At 43.2% G+C, this 25256-nt stretch overlaps 2 protein-coding genes across 5 annotated transcripts; one reads left to right on the forward strand and one right to left on the reverse strand.

The window, feature by feature from the left end:
* The first annotated feature begins 85 nt into the window (after positions 1-85).
* smim22 (small integral membrane protein 22) lies at positions 86-11964 on the forward strand. Of its 3 annotated transcripts, XR_004208840.1 has the most exons (5): positions 86-167; positions 258-348; positions 1360-1502; positions 1635-1702; positions 11332-11964. XR_004208840.1 is itself a non-coding variant. In XM_031819945.1 (4 exons), the coding sequence occupies exons 1-4, from the start codon at positions 212-214 to the stop codon at positions 11377-11379; spliced, it is 396 nt and encodes a 131-aa protein (XP_031675805.1). In that variant the 5' UTR covers positions 179-211; the 3' UTR covers positions 11380-11964. The 3 variants fall into 3 exon arrangements, 2 of the variants coding, with proteins under 2 accessions (XP_031675805.1, XP_031675806.1); XM_031819945.1 differs by lacking the exon at positions 86-167 and having other exon boundaries at positions 179-348; XM_031819946.1 differs by lacking the exon at positions 86-167 and having other exon boundaries at positions 238-348; positions 1330-1502.
* Positions 11859-25061, reverse strand: LOC116371032 (protein rogdi homolog). 2 transcript variants are annotated; one of them, XM_031819944.1, is made up of 11 exons: positions 24827-25061; positions 23522-23593; positions 20149-20231; positions 17532-17586; positions 17312-17392; positions 16345-16440; positions 15096-15194; positions 14841-14954; positions 14641-14690; positions 14157-14283; positions 11859-13581 (listed from the first exon to the last, which is right to left on the reverse strand). In XM_031819944.1, exons 1-11 carry the CDS (start codon positions 24899-24901, stop codon positions 13540-13542), a joined length of 894 nt encoding a protein of 297 aa, XP_031675804.1. In that variant the 5' UTR covers positions 24902-25061; the 3' UTR covers positions 11859-13539. The 2 variants fall into 2 exon arrangements, with proteins under 2 accessions (XP_031675804.1, XP_031675803.1); XM_031819943.1 differs by having other exon boundaries at positions 11861-13581; positions 24181-24839.
* Between the last annotated feature and the right edge of the window lie 195 nt (positions 25062-25256).

A 25256-nucleotide genomic window follows, 5' to 3' on the forward strand; every position in this document is an offset into this window, starting at 1 on the left:
GCAATGAAAACAGAAATGTAGCTATGACAAATGCTAATTTTATAAAAATGCGTCACACATATGAATTGTTCTGACTTTATTTCCTCCAGTCACATCATACAAGTTTCCTTTGAAAAGACATGTTCAAGAGCAATGGTGGAAATGACTGGCAGTATCTCTCACATACGGTAAGTCCATGATCACGAGACACCTTTAGATCTACTCGGAGGAAATGAAACAGGATTCAAACGACCTACCCTTGCCCCCATGCAAATCAGTGTACAGTGACTCCCACGGCGACAGGTGCGTCAGTCGGGCAGGTACCCGGAAGAAGAGAGAACAAAAAACTGGAGCTTGTTCGAGTTACAGGTACAAAGAACTTCGGAAAAATATATAGAAACGTGTTTGATTACTACCGAAAATATGAGTTTACTGTAATTGTTTATGTTCAAGTGAAGTCAGATATATAGGTAATCTTGGAATATTCTTTAAAAGTGAAAGTCTGAGGCTGTAATTCATCAAGATGTCACAGTCAGTCAAACAACGATAATGATGTTGGTCTTGTGTTAAAGAAGTTAAAAGCAAATAGTGTCATTTTTAGATGTAAAATAGAGTCTGTATTTGGCTAGTTGATCTATATCTCATCATAGTAGTCTATGTGAAAGTGATCAGGAGAAAAGTACTGTGTCTAGGGCAGAGCAGGTACGCTGAACTCTGATCCAGTTTATGAAGTACATTCAAAATGCAGTATGATCTCCCTTACAATGAAATAACATATTGGTTTGTATATTTTAGGCCTACTTTATAGACCGACATAGTCAGCCAGCCAGGTGCATTGTAATTGTCTATAGAGAATTACCACACATGTCTCTTCTCCCAGTGTGTCCTGTATTAACACTGACTGGTACAGTTATGGACCAGAGAAACCTTGTAGTCTATATCAGAACCACGTCTCTTCTCCCAGTGGGTCCTGTACTAACCCTGACTGGTACAGTTATGGACCAGAGAAACCTTGTAGTCTATATCAGAACCACGTCTCTTCTCCCAGTGGGTCCTGTACTAACCCTGACTGGTACAGTTATGGACCAGAGAAACCTTGTAGTCTATATCAGAACCACGTCTCTTCTCCCAGTGGGTCCTGTACTAACCCTGACTGGTACAGTTATGGACCAGAGAAACCTTGTAGTCTATATCAGAACCACGTCTCTTCTCCCAGTGGGTCCTGTACTAACCCTGACTGGTACAGTTATGGACCAGAGAAACCTTGTAGTCTATATCAGAACCACGTCTCTTCTCCCAGTGTGTCCTGTATTTTATAATCATAATAAACCCTATACTGTTCTTCTCCAGAGTGTGAACCCTTACTGAGACTAATTCTAGCCCAGCTATAGCCATGGACCAGAGGAGCCTACAGGAAGAGTTTAAGGATCAGTTTACAGACGTGGTGTCCAGACTGCAGTCTAAACAGCTGTTCCAGTCTGACTGGGACATCGCCTCCTTCGCTGTCTTCTTCATCTTCATCGGTAGGAATACACACACACACACACACACACACACACACACACACACACACACACACACACACACACACACACACACACACACACACACACACACACACACACACAATTGACTGTCCACCTTGATCCTTTCAGGCATGGTTCTGCTGCTTGTTGTCCTGGTTCTGATCCGATGTTGCTGCTGCTGTTGCTGTGATGAACAGGTAATGTAGCAATAAATCAATAAAATGTAATGGCCTGTTTCTGTGAGAAATGTGTGGTGTATATAGCCTGGTCCCAGATCTGTTGGTATCTATAGCCTGGTCCCAGATCTGTTGGTATCTATAGCCTGGTCCCAGATCTGTTGGTATCTATAGCCTGGTCCCAGATCTGTTGGTATCTATAGCCTGGTCCCAGATCTGTTGATATATATATATATATATATAGCCTGGTCCCAGATCTGTTGGTATCTTTAGCCTGGTTCAGACTCTATCCTGTCATGGTCATTCAGACTCTATCCTGTCATGGTCATTCAGACTCTATCCTGTCATGGTCATTCAGACTCTATCCTGTCATGGCCAATCAGACTCTATCCTGTCATGGCCAATCAGACTCTATCCTGGCTTGTTTCATGGTCATTCAGACTCTATCCTGTCTTGTATCATGGTCATTCAGACTCTATCCTGTCTTGTATCATGGTCATTCAGACTCTATCCTGTCATGTATCATGGTCATTCAGACTCTATCCTGTCTTGTATCATGGTCATTCAGACTCCATCCTGTCATGTATCATGGTCATTCAGACTCTATCCTGTCATGTATCATGGTCATTCAGACTCTATCCTGTCTTGTATCATGGTCATTCACTCTATCCTGTCTTGTATCATGGTCATTCAGACTCTATCCTGTCTTGTATCATGGTCATTGACTATCCTGTCATGTATCATGGTCATTGACTATCCTGTCATGTATCATGGTCATTCAGACTCTATCCTGTCATGGTCATTCAGACTCTATCCTGTCATGGCCAATCAGACTCTATCCTGTCATGGCCAATCAGACTCTATCCTGGCTTGTTTCATGGTCATTCAGACTCTATCCTGTCTTGTATCATGGTCATTCAGACTCTATCCTGTCTTGTATCATGGTCATTCAGACTCTATCCTGTCATGTATCATGGTCATTCAGACTCTATCCTGTCTTGTATCATGGTCATTCAGACTCCATCCTGTCATGTATCATGGTCATTCAGACTCTATCCTGTCATGTATCATGGTCATTCAGACTCTATCCTGTCTTGTATCATGGTCATTCACTCTATCCTGTCTTGTATCATGGTCATTCAGACTCTATCCTGTCTTGTATCATGGTCATTGACTATCCTGTCATGTATCATGGTCATTGACTATCCTGTCATGTATCATGGTCATTCAGACTCTATCCTGCCATGTATCATGGTCATTCACTCTATCCTGTCATGTATCATGGTCATTCAGACTCTATCCTGTCTTGTATCATGGTCATTCAGACTATCCTGTCATGTATCATGGTCATTCAGACTCTATCCTGCCATGGTCATTCAGACTCTATCCTGTCTTGTATCATGGTCATTCAGACTCTATCCTGTCATGGTCAATCAGACTATCCTGTCTTGTATCATGGTCATTCAGACTCTATCCTGCCATGGTAATTCAGACTCTATCCTGTCATGGTCAATCAGACTCTATCCTGTCTTGTATCATGGTCATTCAGACTCTATCCTGTCTTGTATCATGGTCATTCAGACTCTATCCTGTCTTGTATCATGGTCATTCAGACTCTATCCTGTCTTGTATCATGGTCATTCAGACTCCATCCTGTCATGTATCATGGTCATTCAGACTCTATCCTGTCATGTATCATGGTCATTCAGACTCTATCCTGTCTTGTATCATGGTATTTCACTCTATCCTGTCTTGTATCATGGTCATTCAGACTCTATCCTGTCTTGTATCATGGTCATTGACTATCCTGTCATGTATCATGGTCATTCAGACTCTATCCTGTCTTGTATCATGGTCATTCAGACTCCATCCTGTCATGTATCATGGTCATTCAGACTCTATCCTGTCTTGTATCATGGTCATTCAGACTCTATCCTGTCTTGTATCATGGTCATTCAGACTATCCTGTCTTGTATCATGGTCATTCAGACTCTATCCTGTCATGTATCATGGTCATTCAGACTCTATCCTGTCATGTATCATGGTCATTCAGACTCTATCCTGTCATGGCCAATCAGACTCTATCCTGTCATGGCCAATCAGACTCTATCCTGTCATGGCCAATCAGACTCTATCCTGGCTTGTTTCATGGTCATTCAGACTCTATCCTGTCTTGTATCATGGTCATTCAGACTATCCTGTCTTGTATCATGGTCATTCAGACTATCCTGTCATGTATCATGGTCATTCAGACTCTATCCTGTCATGGCCAATCAGACTCTATCCTGTCATGTGTCAAACAGACTCTATCCTGTCATGTGTCAAACAGACTCTATCCTGTCATGGCCAATCAGACTCTATCCTGTCATGGCCAATCAGACTCTATCCTGGCTTGTTTCATGGTCATTCAGACTCTATCCTGTCTTGTATCATGGTCATTGACTATCCTGTCATGTATCATGGTCATTGACTATCCTGTCATGTATCATGGTCATTCAGACTCTATCCTGCCATGTATCATGGTCATTCACTCTATCCTGTCATGTATCATGGTCATTCACTCTATCCTGTCATGTATCATGGTCATTCAGACTCTATCCTATCATGTATCATGGTCATTCAGACTCTATCCTGTCTTGTATCATGGTCATTCAGACTCTATCCTGTCTTGTATCATGGTCATTCAGACTCTATCCTGTCATGTATCATGGTCATTCACTCTATCCTGTCATGTATCATGGTCATTCAGACTCTATCCTATCATGTATCATGGTCATTCAGACTCTATCCTGTCTTGTATCATGGTCATTCAGACTCTATCCTGTCTTGTATCATGGTCATTCAGACTCTATCCTGCCATGGTCATTCAGACTCTATCCTGTCTTGTATCATGGTCATTCAGACTCTATCCTGTCATGGTCAATCAGACTATCCTGTCTTGTATCATGGTCATTCAGACTCTATCCTGCCATGGTCATTCAGACTCTATCCTGTCATGGTCAATCAGACTCTATCCTGTCTTGTATCATGGTCATTCAGACTCTATCCTGTCTTGTATCATGGTCATTCAGACTCTATCCTGTCATGTATCATGGTCATTCAGACTCTATCCTGTCTTGTATCATGGTCATTCAGACTCCATCCTGTCATGTATCATGGTCATTCAGACTCTATCCTGTCATGTATCATGGTCATTCAGACTCTATCCTGTCTTGTATCATGGTATTTCACTCTATCCTGTCTTGTATCATGGTCATTCAGACTCTATCCTGTCATGTATCATGGACATTGACTATCCTGTCATGTATCATGGTCATTCAGACTCTATCCTGCCATGTATCATGGTCATTCACTCTATCCTGTCATGTATCATGGTCATTCAGACTCTATCCTGTCTTGTATCATGGTCATTCAGACTATCCTGTCATGTATCATGGTCATTCAGACTCTATCCTGCCATGTATCATGGTCATTCAGACTCTATCCTGTCATGTATCATGGTCATTCACTCTATCCTGTCATGTATCATGGTCATTCAGACTCTATCCTATCATGTATCATGGTCATTCAGACTCTATCCTGTCTTGTATCATGGTCATTCAGACTCTATCCTGTCTTGTATCATGGTCATTCAGACTCTATCCTGTCTTGTATCATGGTCATTCAGACTCTATCCTGTCATGTATCATGGTCATTCAGACTCTATCCTGTCTTGTATCATGGTCATTCAGACTCCATCCTGTCATGTATCATGGTCATTCAGACTCTATCCTGTCATGTATCATGGTCATTCAGACTCTATCCTGTCTTGTATCATGGTCATTCACTCTATCCTGTCTTGTATCATGGTCATTCAGACTCTATCCTGTCTTGTATCATGGTCATTGACTATCCTGTCATGTATCATGGTCATTGACTATCCTGTCATGTATCATGGTCATTCAGACTCTATCCTGCCATGTATCATGGTCATTCACTCTATCCTGTCATGTATCATGGTCATTCAGACTCTATCCTGTCTTGTATCATGGTCATTCAGACTATCCTGTCATGTATCATGGTCATTCAGACTCTATCCTGCCATGGTCATTCAGACTCTATCCTGTCTTGTATCATGGTCATTCAGACTCTATCCTGTCATGGTCAATCAGACTATCCTGTCTTGTATCATGGTCATTCAGACTCTATCCTGCCATGGTAATTCAGACTCTATCCTGTCATGGTCAATCAGACTCTATCCTGTCTTGTATCATGGTCATTCAGACTCTATCCTGTCTTGTATCATGGTCATTCAGACTCTATCCTGTCTTGTATCATGGTCATTCAGACTCTATCCTGTCTTGTATCATGGTCATTCAGACTCCATCCTGTCATGTATCATGGTCATTCAGACTCTATCCTGTCATGTATCATGGTCATTCAGACTCTATCCTGTCTTGTATCATGGTATTTCACTCTATCCTGTCTTGTATCATGGTCATTCAGACTCTATCCTGTCTTGTATCATGGTCATTGACTATCCTGTCATGTATCATGGTCATTCAGACTCTATCCTGTCTTGTATCATGGTCATTCAGACTCCATCCTGTCATGTATCATGGTCATTCAGACTCTATCCTGTCTTGTATCATGGTCATTCAGACTCTATCCTGTCTTGTATCATGGTCATTCAGACTATCCTGTCTTGTATCATGGTCATTCAGACTCTATCCTGTCATGTATCATGGTCATTCAGACTCTATCCTGTCATGTATCATGGTCATTCAGACTCTATCCTGTCATGGCCAATCAGACTCTATCCTGTCATGGCCAATCAGACTCTATCCTGTCATGGCCAATCAGACTCTATCCTGGCTTGTTTCATGGTCATTCAGACTCTATCCTGTCTTGTATCATGGTCATTCAGACTATCCTGTCTTGTATCATGGTCATTCAGACTATCCTGTCATGTATCATGGTCATTCAGACTCTATCCTGTCATGGCCAATCAGACTCTATCCTGTCATGTGTCAAACAGACTCTATCCTGTCATGTGTCAAACAGACTCTATCCTGTCATGGCCAATCAGACTCTATCCTGTCATGGCCAATCAGACTCTATCCTGGCTTGTTTCATGGTCATTCAGACTCTATCCTGTCTTGTATCATGGTCATTGACTATCCTGTCATGTATCATGGTCATTGACTATCCTGTCATGTATCATGGTCATTCAGACTCTATCCTGCCATGTATCATGGTCATTCACTCTATCCTGTCATGTATCATGGTCATTCACTCTATCCTGTCATGTATCATGGTCATTCAGACTCTATCCTATCATGTATCATGGTCATTCAGACTCTATCCTGTCTTGTATCATGGTCATTCAGACTCTATCCTGTCTTGTATCATGGTCATTCAGACTCTATCCTGTCATGTATCATGGTCATTCACTCTATCCTGTCATGTATCATGGTCATTCAGACTCTATCCTATCATGTATCATGGTCATTCAGACTCTATCCTGTCTTGTATCATGGTCATTCAGACTCTATCCTGTCTTGTATCATGGTCATTCAGACTCTATCCTGCCATGGTCATTCAGACTCTATCCTGTCTTGTATCATGGTCATTCAGACTCTATCCTGTCATGGTCAATCAGACTATCCTGTCTTGTATCATGGTCATTCAGACTCTATCCTGCCATGGTCATTCAGACTCTATCCTGTCATGGTCAATCAGACTCTATCCTGTCTTGTATCATGGTCATTCAGACTCTATCCTGTCTTGTATCATGGTCATTCAGACTCTATCCTGTCATGTATCATGGTCATTCAGACTCTATCCTGTCTTGTATCATGGTCATTCAGACTCCATCCTGTCATGTATCATGGTCATTCAGACTCTATCCTGTCATGTATCATGGTCATTCAGACTCTATCCTGTCTTGTATCATGGTATTTCACTCTATCCTGTCTTGTATCATGGTCATTCAGACTCTATCCTGTCATGTATCATGGACATTGACTATCCTGTCATGTATCATGGTCATTCAGACTCTATCCTGCCATGTATCATGGTCATTCACTCTATCCTGTCATGTATCATGGTCATTCAGACTCTATCCTGTCTTGTATCATGGTCATTCAGACTATCCTGTCATGTATCATGGTCATTCAGACTCTATCCTGCCATGTATCATGGTCATTCAGACTCTATCCTGTCATGTATCATGGTCATTCACTCTATCCTGTCATGTATCATGGTCATTCAGACTCTATCCTATCATGTATCATGGTCATTCAGACTCTATCCTGTCTTGTATCATGGTCATTCAGACTCTATCCTGTCTTGTATCATGGTCATTCAGACTCTATCCTGCCATGGTCATTCAGACTCTATCCTGTCTTGTATCATGGTCATTCAGACTCTATCCTGTCATGGTCAATCAGACTATCCTGTCTTGTATCATGGTCATTCAGACTCTATCCTGCCATGGTCATTCAGACTCTATCCTGTCATGGTCAATCAGACTCTATCCTGTCTTGTATCATGGTCATTCAGACTCTATCCTGTCTTGTATCATGGTCATTCAGACTCTATCCTGCCATGGTCATTCAGACTCTATCCTGTCATGTATCATGGTCATTCAGACTATCCTATCATGTATCATGGTCATTCAGACTCTATCCTGTCTTGTATCATGGTCATTCAGACTCCATCCTGTCATGTATCATGGTCATTCAGACTCTATCCTGTCTTGTATCATGGTCATTCAGACTCTATCCTGTCTTGTATCATGGTCATTCAGACTATCCTGTCTTGTATCATGGTCATTCAGACTATCCTGTCATGTATCATGGTCATTCAGACTCTATCCTGTCATGTATCATGGTCATTCAGACTCTATCCTGTCATGGCCAATCAGACTCTATCCTGTCATGTGTCAAACAGACTCTATCCTGTCATGGCCAATCAGACTCTATCCTGTCATGGCCAATCAGACTCTATCCTGTCATGGCCAATCAGACTCTATCCTGGCTTGTTTCATGGTCATTCAGACTCTATCCTGCCTTGTATCATGGTCATTCAGACTATCCTGTCTTGTATCATGGTCATTCAGACTATCCTGTCATGTATCATGGTCATTCAGACTCTATCCTGTCATGTATCATGGTCATTCAGACTCTATCCTGTCATGGCCAATCAGACTCTATCCTGTCATGTGTCAAACAGACTCTATCCTGTCATGTGTCAAACAGACTCTATCCTGTCATGGCCAATCAGACTCTATCCTGTCATGGCCAATCAGACTCTATCCTGGCTTGTTTCATGGTCATTCAGACTCTATCCTGTCTTGTATCATGGTCATTCAGACTCTATCCTGTCTTGTATCATGGTCATTCAGACTCTATCCTGTCTTGTATCATGGTCATTCAGACTCTATCCTGTCATGTATCATGGTCATTCAGACTCTATCCTGTCTTGTATCATGGTCATTCAGACTCCATCCTGTCATGTATCATGGTCATTCAGACTCTATCCTGTCATGTATCATGGTCATTCAGACTCTATCCTGTCTTGTATCATGGTCATTCACTCTATCCTGTCTTGTATCATGGTCATTCAGACTCTATCCTGTCTTGTATCATGGTCATTGACTATCCTGTCATGTATCATGGTCATTGACTATCCTGTCATGTATCATGGTCATTCAGACTCTATCCTGCCATGTATCATGGTCATTCAGACTCTATCCTGCCATGTATCATGGTCATTCAGACTCTATCCTGTCATGTATCATGGTCATTCACTCTATCCTATCATGTATCATGGTCATTCAGACTCTATCCTGTCTTGTATCATGGTCATTCAGACTCTATCCTATCATGTATCATGGTCATTCAGACTCTATCCTGTCTTGTATCATGGTCATTCAGACTCTATCCTGTCTTGTATCATGGTCATTCAGACTCTATCCTGTCTTGTATCATGGTCATTCAGACTCTATCCTGTCTTGTATCATGGTCATTCAGACTATCCTGTCATGTATCATGGTCATTCAGACTCTATCCTGCCATGTATCATGGTCATTCAGACTCTATCCTGTCATGTATCATGGTCATTCACTCTATCCTATCATGTATCATGGTCATTCAGACTCTATCCTGTCTTGTATCATGGTCATTCAGACTCTATCCTGTCTTGTATCATGGTCATTCAGACTCTATCCTATCATGTATCATGGTCATTCAGACTCTATCCTGTCTTGTATCATGGTCATTCAGACTCTATCCTGTCTTGTATCATGGTCATTCAGACTCTATCCTGTGTTGTATCATGGTCATTCAGACTCTATCCTGTCTTGTATCATGGTCATTCAGACTATCCTGTCATGTATCATGGTCATTCAGACTCTATCCTGCCATGTATCATGGTCATTCAGACTCTATCCTGTCATGTATCATGGTCATTCACTCTATCCTATCATGTATCATGGTCATTCAGACTCTATCCTGTCTTGTATCATGGTCATTCAGACTCTATCCTGTCTTGTATCATGGTCATTCAGACTCTATCCTATCATGTATCATGGTCATTCAGACTCTATCCTGTCTTGTATCATGGTCATTCAGACTCTATCCTGTCTTGTATCATGGTCATTCAGACTCTATCCTGTGTTGTATCATGGTCATTCAGACTCTATCCTGTCATGGTCAATCAGACTATCCTGTCTTGTATCATGGTCATTCAGACTCTATCCTGCCATGGTCATTCAGACTCTATCCTGTCATGGTCAATCAGACTCTATCCTGTCTTGTATCATGGTCATTCAGACTCTATCCTGTCTTGTATCATGGTCATTCAGACTCTATCCTGCCATGGTCATTCAGACTCTATCCTGTCATGTATCATGGTCATTCAGACTATCCTATCATGTATCATGGTCATTCAGACTCTATCCTGTCTTGTATCATGGTCATTCAGACTCTATCCTGTCTTGTATCATGGTCATTCAGACTATCCTGTCTTGTATCATGGTCATTCAGACTATCCTGTCTTGTATCATGGTCATTCAGACTATCCTGTCTTGTATCATGGTCATTCAGACTCTATCCTGTCATGTATCATGGTCATTCAGACTATACTGTCTTGTATCATGGTCATTCAGACTCTATCCTGCCATGGTCATTCAGACTCTATCCTATCATGTATCATGGTCATTCAGACTCTATCCTGTCTTGTATCATGGTCATTCAGACTCTATCCTGCCATGGTCATTCAGACTCTATCCTGTCTTGTATCATGGTCATTCAGACTCTATCCTGTCTTGTATCATGGTCATTCAGACTCTATCCTGTCTTGTATCATGGTCATTCAGACTCTATCCTGTCTTGTATCATGGTCATTCAGACTCTATCCTGTCTTGTATCATGGTGAAGACCCATCCGTTTGAGTCAGTCACATCCTACAATAGAGGGTCTGTTTTAGTGTGACCAGATTTAACATGGCTGTATCAAGGAGTCTGTGTCAGACAAGCGTTCACTGCATTTCCTCTGAATAAAGATGTGTTGAAAGATACATGATTTCCCCTCCTCTCTCTCTGTGTTTCCTCTCTCTGTGTGTTTCCTCTCTCTGTGTGTTTCCTCTCTCTCTGTGTTTCCCAACAGCCGAGAAGACACAAAGTGGGTCATGAAAACTTTGGAATGGAGACCTGAAAGGAACTTGGAACAGGATTGAAGATTCCACAATGACGACACTTAGAAAATTGATTAGTCCTTTTTATAATACATTTTATTCATATTTTTCCGATGCACTTTAAAATTTGCACTTTTAATCTGTGTGCCAAACCAAGAGTTGTATAACTTGTTTTCATTCTGGTTCCATCTATTTACTTTTGACTGTTGGAAAATGTTGCACTCCCTGTGGTAACCCGGTTTAGCTGCCGTCTAATGTCATTGGAGGTCATATGAATCAGTTTGTTTACTTGTTCCCTGCACGGCTAGCGGTTGTTGCTAGGATGCCAGAAAGGAGAGGAAGGTGAAAACAGTCACCGAGTGTCACAACCAGAAGATAAAAGGGCTTTCACTAACAGTTCATGAAAAAAACTAGGCACCAACTCTTTATGTAGTGGAATCAAAGCTGTGTACTTTAAACTTAACTTCTTAAGTGTATGTAATGAGGAATGATGTAGTAGTATTGATTCAATGACTTTAATGTAGTTAATTATATTAACAATATAATTCAATGTTGAAACATGTACATTGTATCATTCAAATGATTAAATCATATTTTGTATTGAATCTGTCCCCGATTGACTGACCGAACACTCCCGTATAACATCTTTATTGCACAGATAATAGATCATATGGTCCACAACATATTCAACACATCTCTAAATAGATTCTTAAACACTTGCAGTAATAATTGTTTGTTCAACATTGGAATGGATCTTCACTTCACAGGGAATCAAAGGCAAAGTAACATAAGTGCAAAAATAAAACAATTGAATAAATAAAAACATTAAAATTAACTGATACAATAACAGCTTATTGTTGAGGAGGCATGAACGTTTACCCTTCAAAAGCTGGGAATGTCTGTTTTCCTTTACACTTGACATAAAAGCGGAATTCCAAAGAATATAGAGTCAGAAACCTTACAAGTTAAGGAACGTTAGTTCAGTAACGAGAGAAGTGTTTCAGACTAAAACAACAAGCTGATCCATTGATTCATAACGAGGTCCAAGTTAGTAAGTACTATACAACAGGGAGGTCCTAGTTAGTACTATACAACAGGGAGGTCCTAGTTAGTACTATACAACAGGGAGGTCCAAGTTAGTTAGTACTATACAACAGGGAGGTCCAAGTTAGTTAGTACTATACAACAGGGAGGTCCAAGTTAGTTAGTACTATACAACAGGGAGGTCCAAGTTAGTTAGTACTATACAACAGGGAGGTCCAAGTTAGTTAGTACTATACAACAGGGAGGTCCAAGTTAGTTAGTACTATACAACAGATGACACACAAAGAGATACATGCACCCAATCCTAAATCAACCCCTAGTCCCTACTTGTCTAGATCAGAATGCAGTGTTCCCCTATATTCATTCCCAGACTTCTAGTCATGCAGTGTTTCCCCTATATTCATTCCCATAGACTTCTGGTCATGCAGTGTTTCCCCTATATTCATTCCCATAGACTTCTAGTCATGCAGTGTTTCCCCTATATTCATTCCCATAGACTTCTAATCATTGCGCTAACGACCCCCAACTAGGGGAAACACTGAATGTATTGGATAGTAGCCCCACCATATTGCTTAGCCCTATACTTTCTTCACAAGTAGGGAGTGTAGTCTAGGGGTTAGGGTGTAGGGGTTGATTTGGGACTGATTTAAAGCAGCTGTAACACATGGATGGGCCCTAAACCCTGGAATACTAAACACTGGTAATGTATATGGACTTTGATCCGGCTGTTCTCTTGTAAATTATACAAACAAAACCCACTTCAATTCAGACAATATTTTCAAGACATCCCTTTTATCTGGGTTGGTTTGTGTGAAGGATTTGGACAGAACACAGAGGCATTCTGACGGTCAGCTAGCTGCAGGAGGACAGAACTCCTAGGCATTCTGACGGTCAGCTAGCTGCAGGAGGACAGAACACCGAGGCATTCTGACGGTCAGCTAGCTGCAGGTGGTTAGAACACCGAGGCATTCTGACGGTCAGCTAGCACCGAGGCATTTTGACGGTCAGCTAGCTGCAGGAGGTTAGAACACCTAGGCATTCTGACGGTCAGCTAACACCTAGGCATTCTGACGGGCAGCTAGCTGCAGGAGGTTTAGAACACCTAGGCATTCTGATGGGCAGCTAGCTGCAGGAGGTTAGTACGGTCGGTAGTTCCAGAAACTAGAGAAGACGGAAATCTAGAAGGAGGAAGAGGAGGAAAATCCAGTTAATGTGTCACAGTAAACCAGTAAACCAGTAAACCAATAATATAATACAGGCTTTCTAATATAGATCACAAAAGAAGTGCCTTGGCTTTGTGTTGCACATAAGCTTTCAGATTTGATGGTTTTCTGGGATATACGCCACAACTTCTCTGTTTCTCAGTCGATTTCAAATCAAATCAAATGTATTTATATAGCCCTTCGTACATCAGCTGATATCTCAAAGTGCTGTACAGAAACCCAGCCTGAAACCCCAAACAGCAAGCAATGCAGGTGTAGAAGCATGATTTAGACTCTTGTTTCCAATGAGCAACTTTTCATACCATTTAGAACTTCTTCACAGAAGCTAAACAGCTCTCCCTGTCTTCTCTTTTCTGACATTTCTTTAGTTTACGGACACACTTGAACAAGGTGAATAATCTACTTCATACCAACTGACCCACAGCCTGAATCTATGTCAATACCGCAGCTACTCATTCACTTCAGTGTATTCTGTGGACCAATGGGGAGTGTTGGAAAAAAGTGTCCTGCTGCCCACAGACGTCACCCACCTTGTCCTTGAGCTGCTGACAGAGCTGCAGTGAGATGGTGAAGAAAATCAGGGTGTTGTTGAGCCAGGGGACAACACACTCCACCTTGTGAACCTGGCTCACCTCAAACTTAGCATTGTTCAGCTCGCTGGGGGAGACAGCAGGGAAAGAGGTCAACAATAAAACGACAACAAGAAAGCAGTTGGATGTATTGGAAATGGCACTGTGTGTTTAAACAAGTTGGGAACTGTGTGTGTGAAAGTGTTCAGAAATGAGAGGACCCAGGGTTAGACCCAACAAGCATAATTTACTATGCAGCTGACTAGTGACAAAAAAATTAATTAAAAACAATAAAAACGGTAGTTAGTATTGTGAGAGAGACACGAATATCTTCACATCAACCAGATATGAAACGGACATGAAAAGATCCTGTACTGACCCCAGACAGCCCATCTGAATGTTAGTGACCGACATGATGTGAAGTGTTATATCAAGCAGAACTTACAACATGGCTCCGGGGTTGTGTAACACGGAGCTTCCAGATGGCTTGAAGTTCTGTTGAAACACCACAGGTAGACAAACTGATGCATCTTCACAATACCACATTGTGATTACAGAACTAACAGCTGTGATCTTGTTGGGAAAGTTGTCTCAGGGATGGATTTGATCCGCAGACTGTATCTGCATGAGTGTGTGAGTGTGTACCTTGGTGGTGTTGGGCTGCATTGCGTGCAGCTGGTAGACAGTCAGACACAGCTTACTCAGGTTGATATAGAAGTTCACCATCACATCGCCTGGCATTGGAGGAGTGAACATTTTCTAGAGAGAGGAGAGGGAGAGGAGAGGGAGAGGAGAGGGAGAGGAGAGGGAGAGGAGAGGAGGTCATTGTGATGTAAATTGCATATAGTAGATGGCGAGACCAGTTTCTCTGCTATGACCTATAACCTATGACAGACTCACCATGAGGCCGCTGGTGGCCAGCTCCGGCAGGGTCATAGCTGCCGGAGTGGTGAGGCGGTTACGAGCCCTGGTCAGCTGGAGCATCACCGCGTCCATCAGCTACAACAACGACATCCTCAGTCATCATCAACTACAGTCATCATCAACTACAGTCATCAACTGGGAACAAACACAACCTGAGATAGAGGAAATGAAGAGATGCACTCTGGGATGGGAAAGTTGTTCTAGGTAATGAACGGGTACTTGGTGGAGCAAAGGTGTAGTTTAATGATGTGTAGTCTAATGATGTGTAGTGTAGTGTAATGATGTGTAGTGTAATAATGTGTAGTGTAGTCTAATGATGTGTAGTGTAGACTAATGATGTGTAGTGTAGACTAATGATGTGTAGTCTAATGATGTGTAGTGTAGTCTAATGATGTGTAGTGTAGTCTAATGATGTGTAGTGTAGTCTAATGATGTGTAGTGTAGTCTAATGATGTGTAGTGTAGTCTAATGATGTGTAGTGTAGTCTAATGATGTGTAGTGTAGTCTAATGATGTGTAGTGTAGTCTAATGATGTGTAGTGTAGACTAATGATGTGTAGTGTAGACTAATGATGTGTAGTGTAGACTAATGATGTGTAGTGCAGACTAATGTGTAGTGCAGACTAATGTGTAGTGTAGACTAATGATGTGTAGTGTAGACTAATGATGTGTAGTGTAGACTAATGATGTGTAGTGTAGACTAATGATGTGTAGTGTAGACTAATGATGTGTAGTGTAGACTAATGATGTGTAGTGTAGACTAATGATGTGTAGTGTAGACTAATGATGTGTAGTGTAGACTAATGATGTGTAGTGTAGACTAATGATGTGTAGTGTAGTCTAATGATGTGTAGTGTAGACTAATGATGTGTAGTGTAGACTAATGATGTGTAGTGTAGACTAATGATGTGTAGTGTAGACTAATGATGTGTAGTGTAGTCTAATGATGTGTAGTGTAGACTAATGATGTGTAGTGTTGACATAGAATATAGAGGAAAACCACTTCCCTGTTAGCTCCGCTATATCTGTTAGCTCCGCTATATCTGTTAGCTCCGCTATATCTGTTAGCTCCGCTATATCTGTTAGCTCCGCTATATCTGATAGCTCCGCTATGACACAGAAAGCAGTTTATTTCTGACAGTAATTATCACTGTTTTCCCTGGTGGAAACTAACCTCATTACCCTCAGCCCCAGTCTTAAAGTGGTAGCTGTGTGTGTGTTCCTACCTTGTTGACCTCAGCCCCAGTCTTAAAGTGGTAGCTCTCATTTCTACCACTCAGCAGCTGCAGAGCCTGATTCACATGGTTCCTAGCATCCTGGATCTGAGGGAGAGACAGAGTCAGTATTATTAGATCTGATGGAGGGACAGAGTCAGTATTATTAGATCTGAGACGGGGACAGAGTCAGTATTATTAGATCTGAGACGGGGACAGAGTCAGTATTATTAGATCTGAGACGGGGACAGAGTCAGTATTATTAGATCTGAGACGGGGACAGAGTCAGTATTATTAGATCTGAGACGGGGACAGAGTCAGTATTATTAGATCTGAGACAGGGACAGAGTCAGTATTATTAGATCTGATGGAGGGACAGAGTCAGTATTATTAGATCTGAGACGGGGACAGAGTCAGTATAATTAGATCTGAGACGGGGACAGAGTCAGTATAATTAGATCTGAGACGGGGACAGAGTCAGTATTATTAGATCTGAGACGGGGACAGAGTCAGTATTATTAGATCTGAGGGAGAAACAGGGACAGAGACAGTTTTATTAGATCTGAGGGAGAGATGGGAATTTAGGAATGTGGCCAGGTTGGGTATTTCACCATGACACCAGGGTGTACACCCCTACTCTGACATTAAATGCTATGGGATTTTTAATGACCACAGAGAGTCAGGACACCCATTTTAAACGTCCCATCTGAAAGACCCCCTACGCAGGGCCATGTCCCCAAATGTAATCGAGGTTTTAAATGATTATGTTTTAGTCTAATATTATATCTGTTTAGGCTTCTTGCGGTCAATTCGCAATCTATAAATATTGGTTTTATTTTGTTCTGACTCCCGACCATCGTCTCAAGAAAAAGTTGTGACTGAATCTAGTTGATGATTCTTGGTTTAGAGGTTGCAACAAAGGCATTTCACTGTACTTGTGCACATGACATTACAACTTGAAACCACACACACACAGTACCTGTTGTAATTTCCAGTGCTTATCATCCCTGAATGTGAAATGCATCACTTGGTTGCTTTTAGCAGTTTTCAGATTGATGTCCTGCGAAGACAAAGCAATCAAACACATTACAGACAGAACCTGACATTGTAACATGTTCTCTCTACTAAAACACAGTCAAACACTGCCGGTGAGAATGTTTACAGAGAACAGTCTAGAACCAGAGGAAGAAGACACTCACAGCTTGAGTCAGGGCTTCTCCCTGGAGAGTCAGTACTCCTTTCACCTGGTCCATGCTGTGAAGACAAGACAGCAGGACTCACAAGACTGTCATAATGACACTGTGGAAGTCCCAGATAGAACCCTGTCCCCTACACACTACACTACTGTTGACCTGAGTCCTATGTCATAATGACATTGTGGAAGTCCCAGATAGAACCCTGTCCCCTACACACTACTGTTGACCTGAGTCCTATGTCATAATGACACTGTGGAAGTCCCAGATAGAACCCTGTCCCCTACACACTACTGTTGACCTGAGTCCTATGTCATAACGACACTGTGGAAGTCCCAGACAGAACACTATCCCCTACACACTACTGTTGACCTGAGTCCTATGTCATAATGACACTGTGGAAGTCCCAGATAGAACCCTGTCCCCTACACACTACTGTTGACCTGAGTCCTATGTCATAATGACACTGTGGAAGTCCCAGATAGAATCCTATCCCCTACACACTACTGTTGACCTGAGTCCTATGTCATAACGACACTGTGGAAGTCCCAGACAGAACCCTGTCCCCTACACACTACACTACGGTTGACCTGAGTCCTATGTCATAATGTCACCTTGTCATAGACTCAAGTCCCGGCAGATTAGAAAGGTGTTGTTGATGGTGTCTGTAAACAGAAGGTTGTGTAATGTATAAACAAGCCCTCCACTATAACAAAATGTTAACAGACGGGAGTTTTCCCTCCACCAAGACACATACAGCCATTGACCTGAAGCACACACACACACACACACACACACGACATGTTGGGACTGGCTTCTGAACTTTAAATAGGTGCAACAAGGCATCCATAATAAGCCTATATTCGTGCTCTATAGATTGAATCACATCACCCCTCAAAAAAGACCATTAGAAAATAACTTGATTTGGTTATGCATGTTGTGTGAGAATTTTAATATATATTTTTTATTTGACCTTTATTTAACTTGGCAAGGCAGTTAAGAATTTGTTCTTATTTACATTGACTGTCTAGGAGCAAGGGGGTTAACTGCCTTGTTCAGGGGCAGAACGACAGATTTTTACCTTGTCAGCTCGGGGATTTTATCTAGCAACCTTTCAGTTACTGGCCCAACGCTCTAACCCGCTAGGCTGCCTGCCGCCCCTCTAAACCGCTAGGCTGCCTGCCGCCCCTCTAAACCGCTAGGCTGCCTGCCGCCCCTCTAAACCGCTAGGCTGCCTGCCGCCCCTCTAAACCGCTAGGCTGCCTGCCGCCCCTCTAAACCGCTAGGCTGCCTGCTCCAACCGCTAGGCTACCTGCCGCCCCTCTAACCGCTAGGCTACCTGCCGCCCCTCTAACCGCTAGGCTACCTGCCGCCCCTCTAACCGCTAGGCTACCTGCCGCCCCTCTAACCGCTAGGCTACCTGCCGCCCCTCTAACCGCTAGGCTACCTGCCGCCCCTCTAACCGCTAGGCTACCTGCCGCCCCTCTAACCGCTAGGCTACCTGCCGCCCCTCTAACCGCTAGGCTACCTGCCGCCCCTCTAACCGCTAGGCTACCTGCCGCCCCTCTAACCGCTAGGCTACCTGCCGCCCCTCTAACCGCTAGGCTACCTGCCGCCCTCTAACCGCTAGGCTACCTGCCGCCCCTCTAACCGCTAGGCTACCTGCCGCCCCTCTAACCGCTAGGCTACCTGCCGCCCCTCTAACCGCTAGGCTACCTGCCGCCCCTCTAACCGCTAGGCTACCTGCCGCCCCTCTAACCGCTAGGCTACCTGCCGCCCCTCTAACCGCTAGGCTACCTGCCGCCCCTCTAACCGCTAGGCTACCTGCCGCCCCTCTAACCGCTAGGCTACCTGCCGCCCCTCTAACCGCTAGGCTACCTGCCGCCCCTCTAACCGCTAGGCTACCTGCCGCCCCTCTAACCGCTAGGCTACCTGCCGCCCCTCTAACCGCTAGGCTACCTGCCGCCCCTCTAACCGCTAGGCTACCTGCCGCCCCTCTAACCGCTAGGCTACCTGCCGCCCCTCTAACCGCTAGGCTACCTGCCGCCCCTCTAACCGCTAGGCTACCTGCCGCCCCTCTAACCGCTAGGCTACCTGCCGCCCCTCTAACCGCTAGGCTACCTGCCGCCCCTCTAACCGCTAGGCTACCTGCCGCCCCTCTAACCGCTAGGCTACCTGCCGCCCCTCTAACCACTAGGCTACCTGCCGCCCCTCTAACCACTAGGCTACCTGTTGCCCCCAGAAGGAATGTAAAGGTAAATAACATAATCCGACATGCGTTTCTAATCTATGTCATGCGTTTCTAATCTATGTCATGCGTTTCTAATCTATGTCATGCGTTTCTAATCTATGTCATGTGTTAACAGGTCTTCGTTAGGCTGGACTAGACAGGGTTTCTTATAATCTACATTATATTCATGTTTTCTGTCTTACATTGTGTATTGTATTGCTATGAATCAAGGAGACACATTTTAATGTTTTTAAAATGGCTAATAAAATAATCAAAAGTCACCCAAATGATCAATTAACCAATCAAATCACCCAACTGATCAATTAACCAATCAAATCACCCAACTGATCAATTAACCAATCAAATCAACGAATGAATCCCTCCAAGACTTACGTTGAGCTGCCCAGGATGAAGTTCTCCTGTTTCAGTTGGTTCTCCAGTCCTGGGGTGGGAATGGAGAACCTCCTGGATGCCTCCTGGTGACATAAACATAGAACACAATCGAGTTATACAGGACGCAATCGAGTTATACAGGACGCAATCTAGTTATATAGGACGCAATCTAGTTATATAGGACGCAATCTAGTTATATAGGACGCAATCTAGTTATATAGGACACAATCTAGTTATATAGGACACAATCTAGTTATATAGGACACAATAGTTATATAGGACACAATCTAGTTATATAGGACACAATCTAGTTATATAGGACACAATCTACACTGAACAAAAATATAAACTCAACATGTAAAGTGTTGGTCCCATGTCTCATGAGCTGAAATAAAATTGTGCTCAAACTTGTTTACATCCCTGTTAGTGAGCATTTCTCCTTTGCCAAGATAATCCATCCACCTGACAGGTGTGGCATATCAAGAAGCTGATTAAACAGCATAACCATTACACAGGTGCACCTTGTGCTGGGGGACAATAAAAGACCACTCTAAAATGTGCAGTTGTGTCACACAACACAATGCCACAGATGTCTCCAGTTGAGGGAGTGTGCAATTGGCATGCTGACTGCAGGAATGTCCACCAGATGTTGCCAGAAAAGTGAATGTTCATTTCTCTACTATAAGCCACCTCCAACCTCGTTTTAGAGCATTTGGCAGTGCGTCCAACCGGCCTCACAACCGCAGACCACGTGTATGGCGTTGTGTGGGCGAGCGGTTCGCTGATATCAACGTTGTGAACAGAGTGCCCCATGGTGACAGTGGGGTTATGGTATGGGCAGGCATAAGCTACGGACAACAAACACAACTGCATTTTAATCTATGGTAATTTGAATGCACAAAAAGACCGTAAACGAGGTCCTGAGGCCCATTGTGAGGCCCATTGTGAGGCCCATTGTGAGGCCCATTGTGAGGCCCATTGTGAGGCCCATTGTGAGGCCCATTGTGAGGCCCATTGTGAGGCCCAATTTTTTTTGCAAGGTATGTGTGACCAACAGATGCATATCTGTATTCCCAGTCATGTGACATCCATAGATTAGGGCCTAATCAATATATTTCATTTGACTGATTTCCTCATATGAACTGTAACTCAGTAAAAATCTATGAAATTGCAGCATGTTGCGTTTATATTTTGGTTCAGTATAATAAAGCTGTACACAATCTAGTTACAGCACTGTAAATATCTCCATCAGTAATTCAATAAAATGTCTTGAGAAGCGTGAGTACAAATAGCAATCAACTCTGACAATCAAACAACATTTGAAGAATTTAGTTACACAACAACCTAGCCAAAGTTAAAATGTCTTGGAATGCAATTGTTCTACATGGTTTATCCTTAGTCATGATAATCTCCTCTTATAGGATCCTCCTTGATGGCTATGGGGTCAGTGTACCACAGCTAGGTCCAATCGATGGCTATGGGGTCAGTGTACCACAGCTAGGTCCAATCGATGGCTATGGGGTCAGTGTACCACAGCTAGGTCCAATCGATGGCTATGGGGTCAGTGTACCACAGCTAGGTCCAACCCAATATTGACAACTCAGCAGTGTTAAGACACCACAGTGACAGTCTTGTGTGGTGATCAGAGCTCTTTGATCCCATGGAGCCAATACTTAGTTGTTGGGTGAGGTTGATCCTACAGTCGTGGCCAAAAGTTTTGAGAATGACACAAATATTATTTTTCTGCTTCAGTGTCTTTAGATATTTTTGTCAGATGTTACTATGGAATACTGAAGTATATTTACAAGCATTTCATAAGTGTCAAAGGCTTTTATTGACAATTACATGAAGTTGATTGATGCAAAGAGTCAATATTTGCAGTGTTGACCCTTCTTTTTCAAGGACTCTGCAATCCACCCTGGCATGCTGTCAATTAACTTCTGGGCCACATCCTGACTGATGGCAGCCCATTCTTGTATAATCAATGCTTGGAGTTTGTCAGAATTTGTGGGTTTTTGTTTGTCCACCCGCCCTTTGAGGATTGACCACAAGTTCTCAATGAGATTAAGCTCTGGGGAGTTTCCTGGCCATGGACCCAAAATATCAATGTTTTGTTCCCCGAGCCACTTAGTTTTATGGCAAACTTTTGCCTTATGGCAAGGTGCTCCATCATGCTGGAAAAGGCATTGTTCGTCTTCAAACTGTTCCTGGATGGTTGGGAGAAGTTGCTCTCAGGAGGATGTGTTGGTACCATTCTTTATTCATGGCTGTGTTCTTAGGCAAAATAGTGAGTGAGCCCAGTCCCTTGGCTGAGAAGCAACCCCACACATGAATGGTCTCAGGATGCTTTACTATTGGCATGACACAGGACTGATGGTAGCGCTCACCTTGTCTTCTCCGGACAAGCTTTTTTCCGGATGCCCCAAACAATGGGAAAGGGGATTAATCAGAGAAAATGACTTTACCCCAGTCCTCAGCAGTCCAATCCCTGTACCTAATGCAGAATATCAGTCTGTCACTGATGTTTCTTCTGGAGAGAAATGGCTTCTTTGCTGCCCTTCTTGACACCAGGCCATCCTCGAAAAGTCTTCGCCTCACTGTGTGTGCAGATGCACTCACACCTGCCTGCTGCCATTCCTGCTCTGTACTGGTAGTGACCCGATCCCGCAGCTGAATCAACTTTAGGAGACGGTCCTGGCGCTTGCTGCACTTTCTTGGGCGCCCTGAAGTCTTCTTCACAACAATTGAACCGCTCTCCTTGAAGTTCTTGATGATCCGATAAATGGTTGATTTAAGTGCAATCTTACTGGCAGCAATATCCTTGCCTGTGAATACCATTTTGTGCAAAGCAATGATGATGGCACATGTTTCCTTGCAGGTAACCATGGATGACAGAGTAAGAACAATGATTCCAAGCACCACCCTCCTTTTGAAGCTTCCAGTCTGTTATTCAAACATGACAGAGTGATCTCCAGCCTTGTCCTCGTCAACACTCACACCTGTGTTAATGAGAGAATCACTGACATGATGTCAGCTGGTCGTTTTGTGGCAGGGCTGAAATGCAGTGGAAATGTTTTTGGGGGATTCAGTTCATTTGCATGACAAAGAGGGACTTTGCAATTAATTGCAATTCATCTGATCACTCTTCATAACATTCTGGAGTATATGCAAATTGCCATCATACAAACTGAGGCAGCAGACTTTGTGAAAATTAATATTTGTGTCATTCTCAAAACTTTTGGCCACGATTGTAGACGCTGATCTTGGATCAGTTTGGGATTTTCCCCCACTAACGGTAAGGGGAGGATAGGGAGAGAGAAGCTGATCTTAGATCTGTACAAAAGAGAAACTTCACCCCAGAGCTAATATTTACCTTCAGTATATCCTGGAGCTGCTTCAAAACAGCATGGACCTCCTCTTTCAGCAACCAGTTAAACTCCTCCTCCTGAAGGGAAGGAGAGAACGAGAGAGGGGTGAAAGAGAGCGAGAGGAGACAAACAAGATAGTTATTGTGGTGGTCAGCAGAGATAAGGATAGATAGGCTTATTCTGTTCTAGAATGATCACATTATCGTGGTTCCAATTAGAATTCCACGGGTATTCTGAGAATGCTGTGGTTCTACTTCCCTGAATGCAGGAATCATAGAATTAGACGGAATCATTCTAACACGATGGTAGAAATGTCATCTGACAGGAAGCAGAGACATGTTGCTCTTGTGCCTGTGTATCTACATACATACCAGTACCTTTAAGAGACCTGCTTCTGTATACTAGCTAGCCCTGCATATATCTTCTCATATCTTCTCTCTTGGATGAAGCCCACCCTTGAGGACTGAATGTGACACTTGACACCTATGGATCTATAGGTCGAGCTGTGTACAGAAGGCTAGATATATGGGGTTGGCAGGGCAGCAGTGACCTCACCCATCGAAGGCTGTAAATGTGACAATCATTCAATGTGACTATTACGAGGACTTGGATCATACTGTACATCACGTTGTCATTGACAACCAGCAGAACAGAGTTTGCTTACGCAAGGCAGCAGAGCAGTTACATTCTTGGCACTGTCAGGCGCTACGGCATTGAGTGTAGAAAACATTAAGGACGCCGTCCTAATATTGAGTCGTACAGGGATGCTGACTTCCATGTTGACTCCAATGCTTCCCACAGTTGTGTCAAGTTGGCTGGAGGACCATTCTTGATCCACACAGGAAACTGTTGAGCGTGGAAAATCCCAGTAGCTTTGCAGTCCTTGACACAAATCGGTGCACCAGGCACCTACTACCCTACCCCGTTCAAAAGGCACTTCAATATTTTGTCTTGCCCATTCAGCCTCTGAATGGCACACATACACAATCCATCTCTCAAGTCTAAAAAGTCCTTATTAACCGGTCTCAGTCCTCCCCTTCGTCTACACCGGTTGAAGAGGATTTAACAAATGACAAGAGATCATAGACTGACCAGGTGAAAGCTATGTCATGGACAGAGCAGGTGTCCTTAATGTCCCGTTTAATCAAGCAAGAAGATGGCATGAGAAAATATATACACTCATAATAACAATCAATAGTTGTCTAGAAAAATAGCTAGCTAGACGTCGGTGAATAACTAGCGAGCCAAGGTTAACCCATTTATGTTGTTAGCTAGCTTGTCATGATCCCGACCCTTCCAGTTTTGCTTACCAAAACAGCCCTCTCGGCTTGGCTTGGCCCCGACATCTTTGGTAGTTCAGATAAAGATCTTTGAGGATTGAGCATTCCCGCAGGCAGACTGGTCCACCAAGTATGTAAACCAGATCTTCAACCAGTCTTCTTCTAGGGTTGTGTTTACGTTCAGCAAGATAGTTTAGTCACACATTAACAATTAATCTTGACCCCGCCCCCTAATCCCTTCTTTGGGAATGCACTTCCGGTTTGCGTCACATTAAAACATTTTCCGCAGCGGCCAAGAAAAGCGGAAAAGAGATTGGTTGGAGCAGGCAGTTCTTACTATACCTCAGTGAAAGGCAGCAGGCCCCTAAGCTGTTCTCCCTCCGTCGACCTCAAAACAGTTAAATCAAGTACCGATTGCAATCTATATCAACTGAATTAGATCTGTGTTCTCTTGTTAAAA

Source organism: Oncorhynchus kisutch, unplaced genomic scaffold (assembly GCF_002021735.2).
Source record: "Oncorhynchus kisutch isolate 150728-3 unplaced genomic scaffold, Okis_V2 scaffold2905, whole genome shotgun sequence".
Taxonomy (NCBI): domain Eukaryota; kingdom Metazoa; phylum Chordata; class Actinopteri; order Salmoniformes; family Salmonidae; genus Oncorhynchus; species Oncorhynchus kisutch.